Below are 9,355 nucleotides of genomic sequence, written 5' to 3'. Positions count from 1 at the left end.
TTTAAAAATATAAACGTTACAAGATTTTACTGGTAAAGTATTTACTGGGAAGAAAAATGATCAGAGCTATAATTTTTAAACAAAAAACTGATTTCAAAGCACGTAATATAAATTAGGAATAAATTAAAATTCGAAAGCAAACAGTGTGCTATTTTTTAAATATTGTTAAATTTTTAATAGAAATGTAACAATTTCCAATGGAACAATCTCCGAATGAACATTGATTAATATTTGTTAAAAGCGTATTTGAGATTGACATATTTGACTTATCTCAAGAATTCATTAAATTATAAAAGTTCACCTAAAAAAGACATTGCTAACCTTGATTTAATATCCCTCATATATCCAATTCCTGGTTAAATTAAAATCACCGCAAGTGAAAATTGTCCATTGACAATAAAGTGATCGTATTTGGTCCAAACATCCCAGAGTCCACTGTGACAAACCTTTTATATTCATGACAATTTTAGACCATTTCTCCTATTGAAATCACGAAAATTTATTTACATGTGTAATTTTTTCCCGTATGATTTCCCGTTCTTGGTGGCAACACTGCTAAATATACTCTCTTAATCCATATATTCTAAAAGAAATGGTAGTTACTATCTCTATCAGCTGTGAAGGTGTTAGACCTAAAATAAAATCAGTTATTTTTTTAGTCGTTGGAAAACATTGTAAAAAAGCTTTCGAATTAAGCTTCATAAATGAAGCGAATAACAATCGAATACAATACATGCATATTTAAATAATTTATTCGCTTATGTACTCGTCTGTACATATAGAGAGGGTAATCTAAGTGAAGAGCTCAATAAGCTAAAGGCAGTAACTGCGATCAGCAAGCTAGTAGGTAGCAAGCGGTAAAAATTAAAAATACGAGCGTGCTATAGAAGCAGATGAGCAGTTGAAAATAACAGTAGTAATAAGTAAAAAATACTAGTAAAACAAATGAAATAAATGTATCAACTCTTAATGATCAAATTGAAAAAGTGATGTTACGAAAATAGTTTGTGTAAATTGATTTAAATAGAAATATTTCTATACGCTTTTTAAAAAATAAAATTATGCATTTGTTTAGAGTTATGCGCTAAAAATTAATCACATCAAATACTCGTGCATAAAAATACTTACAGTTATTTTTGAAAGTTTTGATTAAAAAGTGAAACAAAACAAAGTTCAAGAATAAAGTCAAGAAAAAAAGGATACAATAACAAATTTAAAATACAAAGTAACAAAATGGCACAATTGAAATTCATATCCGTTTGGCTGGTAATGGCCACCTGTGTGTTAGTGAACTTAACGGATGTAAACGCTTCCACCGAATATAACCATTACTTGGCACATATTTTTCAAAAGTATGGCAACGGCGGGACCATGTCTTTCGAGGTAAGTCTAAATAAGGTCAATTTAAATCTATTCATATTGTATTGTGGACTGTAACACCTTTGAATTGATGGAAAACAAATGTGACCTTTATTTAATTTGTTGTTATTTCGCTCTTTTTTAATTCATAATAAAATAAGCAAATACAAAAGTACGTACATACTTATAACAATTTAAGCTTAATTCACATAGAGTTGAAATTATTGTTGCTGGTGTTTTTTGTTATTTTTTTTTTAACACGGTCCATTGCGTAGTCATATACGTACTCACCATGTATGTTTTCCAAATCGTGTCATTATCAAAATACATATTTATTTTTGTTAAATCAAAATGAAAATTCCCATTAATTCAATAAAATCTATGTATGTAAGTCAAAATAATATGTTTTAAAATCATTTTGCTGCAAACATATAGATTAAACGCTATCAGAGCAATAAATAGCTTATATTGGTAAACACTAATTAACAGTCTGCTATTAAACTCTTTTGACATAGAAACAAAATAAATGGCAATATATGGCTTTCCCCCTGTCTCAGAATTCCAGAATTATGCTTTAAAATTTTTTCGAAATGAAATCGCTGTATACTTATATTCTGTGGACATATTGTTTTTCAAACTTATTTCATCTTTTACATACATATGGGCAATTCCCATATGGGCGATTCCACGAGAATGACAACCACGACTGAAAACACAAAAACCCTTGAATCTTTTTTTCAAAATTATTTGAATAGGAGAAAACTCTAAAATGTTACTATGTGAAAGTATTTAGAGCTTATTACATTTTAAAGGCAAAAATAATAGTTTAAACTGACAATATTTAATTTTTTAATTTAATTTGTATGTTTTAGGCTAAGATTGCGGTGAAAATTAAACTTCCAATTAGAATGTAGTATGAAAATTTGACTCTGTTTTTTTGCTATCATCAAATTGTTTATTAAAACCGAATATATATTTTATATTTATTTATTTAGTTTTTGTATACATATATTTACAGAATATATATGGTTTTACTATAAGAAAAAAATCTGTCACGTCCAAATCATCCAATGATTGATTTTATTTAAATATGATGGATTGTAAAGGAAAAATATTTGGTTTAGTGTAAGAAATTAAAAGAAAACATTACGCCTCTCACGATTCCCAAATTTGCTCATATTTCTACATGTACCTCAAAATTTCATCCTTTTTATGTCACATACGATAATCCTTATTTCGTTCGATAATTTGGACAACAATGTTTCGAAACAACTTATTATTTTATTTGTCAGATACTCTTATTTTTGCAAAATCTATTCCACTCTAGAGCCGTACAAATGTCACGTACGATGACATGGAATTGTCAATATCTATATTATATTTTTCACCTTCCTGAGAAGGGTATATATAAGTTTGTCATTCCGTTTGTAATATATATTCTGGATCCTTATAGATAGCGGAGTCGATTAAGCCATGTCCGTCTGTCTGTCCATCTGTCTGTTGCAATCAACGAAGCCCCCAAATAACTTACATACACGATTCATACATCAATATCTCAGGAATTCTTCCGGCTCGGAAGAATCGAGAAAGTCGGTCAACAAATGGCTGAGATATAAGGAAAAAACAAGGACATCCTCGATTTTTATCCTATATCTGGATTACTAACTAAAAAATTTTGAACCCTCATTAATATTGTCTATATTAATGAGGGTTCAACATTTTTTTACACCAAAAGTCGCTAAATATTAAAAAAAAATTTTAAAAACAAAAAAAAAAAAATTTTGAAATTTAAAAAACAAAATTTAAAAACAATTCGAAAAAATATTTCATTCCAAAAATTTAAAAAATCAACTTTGGAAAAAAATAAATTTTGTTTACCTAAAAATATTATATTCGGCACAGCCGAATATAGCTCTCTTACTTGTTATACCCTTCAGCTTCGTGAGAAGGGTATATATAAGTTTGTCATTCCGTTTGTAATTTCTACATTTTTCATTTCCGACCCTATAAAGTATATATATTCTGGATCCTTATAGATAGCGGAGTCGATTAAGCCATGTCCGTCTGTCTGTCTGTCTGTCTGTCTGTCTGTCTGTCTGTCTGTCTGTCTGTCTGTCTGTCTGTCTGTCTGTCTGTCTGTCTGTCTGTCTGTCTGTCTGTCTGTCTGTCTGTCTGTCTGTCTGTCTGTCTGTCTGTCTGTCTGTCTGTCTGTCTGTCTGTCTGTCTGTCTGTCTGTCTGTCTGTCTGTCTGTCTGTCTGTCTGTCTGTCTGTCTGTCTGTCTGTCTGTCTGTCTGTCTGTCTGTCTGTCTGTCTGTCTGTCTGTCTGTCTGTCTGTCTGTCTGTCTGTCTGTCTGTCTGTCTGTCTGTCTGTCTGTCTGTCTGTCTGTCTGTCTGTCTGTCTGTCTGTCTGTCTGTCTGTCTGTCTGTCTGTCTGTCTGTCTGTCTGTCTGTCTGTCTGTCTGTCTGTCTGTCTGTCTGTCTGTCTGTCTGTCTGTCTGTCTGTCTGTCTGTCTGTCTGTCTGTCTGTCTGTCTGTCTGTCTGTCTGTCTGTCTGTCTGTCTGTCTGTCTGTCTGTCTGTCTGTCTGTCTGTCTGTCTGTCTGTCTGTCTGTCTGTCTGTCTGTCTGTCTGTCTGTCTGTCTGTCTGTCTGTCTGTCTGTCTGTCTGTCTGTCTGTCTGTCTGTCTGTCTGTCTGTCTGTCTGTCTGTCTGTCTGTCTGTCTGTCTGTCTGTCTGTCTGTCTGTCTGTCTGTCTGTCTGTCTGTCTGTCTGTCTGTCTGTCTGTCTGTCTGTCTGTCTGTCTGTCTGTCTGTCTGTCTGTCTGTCTGTCTGTCTGTCTGTCTGTCTGTCTGTCTGTCTGTCTGTCTGTCTGTCTGTCTGTCTGTCTGTCTGTCTGTCTGTCTGTCTGTCTGTCTGTCTGTCTGTCTGTCTGTCTGTCTGTCTGTCTGTCTGTCTGTCTGTCTGTCTGTCTGTCTGTCTGTCTGTCTGTCTGTCTGTCTGTCTGTCTGTCTGTCTGTCTGTCTGTCTGTCTGTCTGTCTGTCTGTCTGTCTGTCTGTCTGTTGAAATCAATTTTCTGAAGGCCCCAGATATCTCCGGGATCCAAATCTTCAACAATTCTGTCAGACATACTTTCGAGAATTTTGCTATTTAAAATCAGCAAAATCCGTCCATAAATAACGGAGATATGAACAAAAATCCGAGACAACCTCTGAAAATTTCATCAAAAAACACAATGTATTGCATGCTTTGACAAAAAAACAACAAAACGTATGGTTGGATGTGCAAGCTTTGCGTATTTTGTTTTTTTTTGTGTTTTGTTTCTTTTGGCGTTGTTGTTGTTTTTTATACAACTAAACTTTTGTTTGGTTGTGTGTTGGTTTTTTTGACAAAAAATCAACAAATCGTATGTTTGAATGTGCATGCTTTGCGTATTTTGTTTTTCTTTTGTGTTTTGTTTCTTTTGGCGTTGTTGTTGTTTTTTATACAATTAAACGTATGTTTGGATGTGTGTTGGTTTCATTGCCTTGCGTATTTTGTTTTTTCTTTTGGTGTTCTGTTTCGTTTGGCGTTGTTGTTGTTTTTTGTGTTCTTGATAAATTTAGGATGCTGTAAGCTGAAAGTGGGCAATGTACATACATATATACTAATTATAAAAAATAATAATGCATCCACAACAAAGGTGAAGGGTATATAAGATTCGGCATAGCCGAATATAGCACTCTTACTTGTTTTTAATTTATTTTAACTAGGGCTTGATTAAGAAAAACGAAAGGAAAACAATTTTAAAATATTTGTATGAAAAACACTCAAAAATTATTTAAAAACTTCTTTCATACAAAAATATGAAAATTGTTTTCCTTTCGTATTTCTGAATCAGGCCCTTAAAGTTTTTCATAATTGTTTGATTATTCCCGTAATTTCACACCAAAGATTTCCCAATAAATTCTTATATTAAATCAATTACAATAATTTCACAGTCTTATACATTTAATTACCTTTCCAACGATACCAAATACAGGTTATGTTTTAAAATTACACTTATGTCAAAAGTTTTTATCAAATACACAATTGCAGGGCCTAAGTTAACAATCAATATATCACAGGTATCAATTTTTTAAAGTAAATCAGGTATAGTCTAATGTTTTGCTTTCAAATTTCGGAATTTATTTTATACATATGGGGGATTTCATGTCAAGTGAACCAACTTTAAAATCGATGTCATCGATAGGTCTAGGTGTTAGACCTATTGGATAGTAATTCAGACACAATTTTTCAACAAGATCGGTCAAGAACTCTCTGAGTTTCTCATCCATATAAGTTATTAACTATTTCTAACTAAATGTAATTTAGTTAGCTATGTATTTCGATTTTAAAAGTTGGTTCACTTGACATGAAATCCCCCATATACATATTTTTTTTTGGAATTTATAAGAAAATAACTGGAAAAATACAATGACACAAAATATTAATAAAAGTGTATACACTATTCTGGATGGTTGTAGATAGGAAAGTCCGTCTATCAGTATGTTGGTTAAAATTCAACTTTTCAAAGGATAGATACGTTCGAGAACTTTGTTGTTGACATACCTTCGCACAAGTAGTGGCCATCGTGTATCCGCACAATCGTTGAGTTTCTTCGCGACCAACATTAAAGAGACAGCGGTCGCAGGACTACAAATTTTAAAATTTACATATTAATACTCATTAAGCTTCCAAGATCTCGAAATCAAAACAAAGCAAAAGAAAAATTGCATACTTTTGAAAATTTCCATTCTAATATTACCTAAATATGTTGGTATTAAGCTTATTATTTTATATCTGCATATATTTAATGATAACTTAAAACATAATTTATATTTAATCTAAATTTTAACATTAAATCGGATTATGTAGAACAGCTAATGAGGTTGAAAAAACATTCGTATTAAACTCATCCATACAAATGCTACAACGACACTTTAGCTGAAGATAGGTATAACAAAAAAAGATTTTCATTATGTACTAAACGTAAATATTTGTATAGAAACGAAATATATATCACTATCTTTACTTATCTTTATCTTTACAAAAAGTAAATAAATTCATCATAAATTTAATCAAAACTCAACGCATATTATCACTTAAAAATACATTAAAATAAAAAAAACATGTCTGATTTATAAATCAAGAGGAGACATATTATTCTGTGTGAATGACGATGACTTTTTGAGCACGGGAAAGCCAAACGGTTTATATATTTTTTTAATTTCTTTATTAATATTCTACACCATTAACTACTAAAAGTAAGATCGATGCAATCTGTTTATATTATTGATTGCAATTAAAACACAAGAGAAACATCACTTGCTTAATGTAAGATAGTTATAACTCAAATAATTCTGTTTCGAATAAAATCACTTTCGATGTCATTTTATTAGATAGTCTTTAAATATGATTAATCCAAATTACGTGAGTGTAATAGACTCTGAAAAAAACCCAATATTAAAATTAAATAATATTGAATTATAAGAAAGAGCTTAGTTAGAGAATTAAAGAAATTTTCTAAATTTCGAGTTGTGGCAATATATAAATAATAAATAATGCAGAGCAATTAAATTAACTTGAAAAAATATTATTAGGATTTGAATAAATACTACACATTTAATTTTTCTGATTAGTTTAATTTGACTGATCTAATAGTGATCATAATTTAGTTTGAGAACTTTTGTTTTGTTCAATTGAATTTTGTATCATATTATTGAACCGAATTGGTTGCTTAGACATTTTTCAATTACTTTAAGTAGGATCACACACGGCATATATTTACTCAAAAACGTGTAAACACTTTTTAAGCACATATTAGTTTGACATTGTTTACACTTACAGGAGTTTTGTAAGATCAAACAACAACAAATAAAATAATACTAAATATTTCTTTTGAATTTGAAAGGAGTTTTTGAATTAAATACAAGCATTAAAATATATTTTATTTGGTGGTTACGTCAAATATTTAACGGTGTTAAGAATCATTCATATGAAGTTCATATGTTCTAGTTGTTAATTGAGATCTTAGTTACATTTTTGTAGTTGATTGTTTCCTTGAATTTTGAACGGTTTGCTACCTATGGACCTGAACAGGGGAAAAAGGTTAAAAAATCAATTTTTTTAAAGTTTTTTGCAATTTTGATCTAGAATATGAAGTTTTTTGATTTTATATGTTCATTTATGTCAAGGGCTACAACTTTGCCTCAGAGAGTAAATCAAAATTCCCAACTGTTTGCAAGATATGAGCCTGAGAAAATTATAACTTTTTTGCAAAAATGACACCGAGACCTCGCGAAGGTCCAAATCTTTTGGGGCCCATAAAAAAATGTCCATGACTTTGGGCAAAACTGGGAGATACGGGTGTTTTTTGTTGGCCTTTTTTCATGTAGTGGTGTCCGTATATGGTTATTTTTTTTCCTTTTGCAATGTGTAATCTAAAAATAAAACTAAACTAACTTTAATCCACTTTAATGTTTGTGGGCTCTAGTTTAAAATTTGTAGTATTGCCAAACACAACGTCAGAAAATGTTGCATTTTGTTATCAAAACAGTGAGTATCCAAATCTTCTATACCCACCATCAATATGTAGTTTTGGCCTTCTATGGGGACTTGTATCAGTTATGGTACGAACTGTACAGAATTTAATAGAGTGATTAATTTCTTAAAACTTTAAATGACTTATGTCGAGAGCTATGGTAATATCATTATATATAAATTATATATAGACGATCAAATAGTTTTCTGATATAGGGATTATATCGAGGGTATATTCAATTATGGACTGGTTTGTATAAAACTAGCGTATGTTCAAATTCATCATGATATTAATTATTATAAGGCAATTATTAATGTTCAAGTCATTTTCTGAGAGGGCCTTGTATGGGGACTAGGGACAAATGTTGTCCGATATTCGCCATACTTAACACTATAATTTCAGAGCACTTAGAACTAATTTGTGTAAAATTTATTAGGATTTCCGCATAATCAACATATTATGCGTTATTATTGTCATAAAGTCTTAATATATTACAATAGTTGTTGTTGTGTTTTAAACAAAAAAAGTATTATTTTTATGACAAACCAACAAACATAGTTCAAATAGTCTTAATAGTTTAGAACTTTTTTTGTTTGAAACACAACAAAATTTTTTTTAAACTATCATAATATATTAGGACATTATGACCAAATAGTAGACCGTGTGAATAGCCCAAATACATTGGAGTCAGCCCAAAAAATCGGACATTGTAAAACTGCTGAGGTGTTATGGAAATGGTGTTAAAGAACGCCTTTTAACTCCTACACACATCTTTCACTTGTACACATGCTGTTTTGCTGGTGTACAGTAGAAGTACTCTATTGTATTTAGTTAAGATATCTACAGATTATTGTTAATTTTATATCAACTTATGTATTTATCTCGGTACTATCATTTAAAAAAAAATGTATAAAAAAGAAAACACAATTTCTTAGTAAATAATCTAAATAAGACACAAGTCATGTGTGCATAAGAGCCAGCCAGACATACATACGAACATGTCCGCTCACTTAATGAAATATCGTCACAACTCAAAAAAATAAATAATATTATTTCAAATAAAATTACATACATTTAATGTCATACATACATTTATAATGCTTTGAATATATTTAAAAAAAATTCTTTTAGAAAAAATCACTCTAACTCCAAAAAATATGCCATACTCGCAAAATGATGGAATTAACTGGAAGAGTTCAGTAGTTAGAGACATGTTTCCAAAATTCAATTTTTGAGTTGTTACAGTTTTGTACTAAGCATCCGTTATGAGTATGTACAATATTTAGATACTTATTTATAACTTACACTGTAGACGAATTTAAGATGGATGGCAAGCAAGATCAAATAAAGATCAAGTATATAATGAGTATTAGTTTGTTTATCAGTATGAGCGACTAATATTTAGATATGTAGTACATAGTTAGATGATTAAGATGC

At 30.7% G+C, this 9,355-nt stretch overlaps 1 protein-coding gene across 1 annotated transcript in view; it reads left to right on the top strand.

Moving 5' to 3' along the window:
- The first annotated feature begins 803 nt into the window (after positions 1-803).
- The window catches only part of Zip71B (Zinc/iron regulated transporter-related protein 71B), a 32,541-nt gene continuing 23,989 nt past the window's right edge, over positions 804-9,355 (top strand). The window contains exon 1 of the mRNA XM_065504052.1: positions 804-1,383. Coding sequence (XP_065360124.1) covers positions 1,234-1,383 — 150 coding nt within the window. The 5' untranslated portion in view covers positions 804-1,233. The remainder of the gene's footprint in view (positions 1,384-9,355) is intronic.

Source organism: Calliphora vicina, chromosome 3 (genome assembly GCF_958450345.1).
Source record: "Calliphora vicina chromosome 3, idCalVici1.1, whole genome shotgun sequence".
Classification (NCBI taxonomy): Eukaryota; Metazoa; Arthropoda; class Insecta; order Diptera; family Calliphoridae; genus Calliphora; species Calliphora vicina.
Note: the sequence above shows the minus strand (reverse complement) of the source record. Positions and strands in the feature narration are given on the sequence as shown.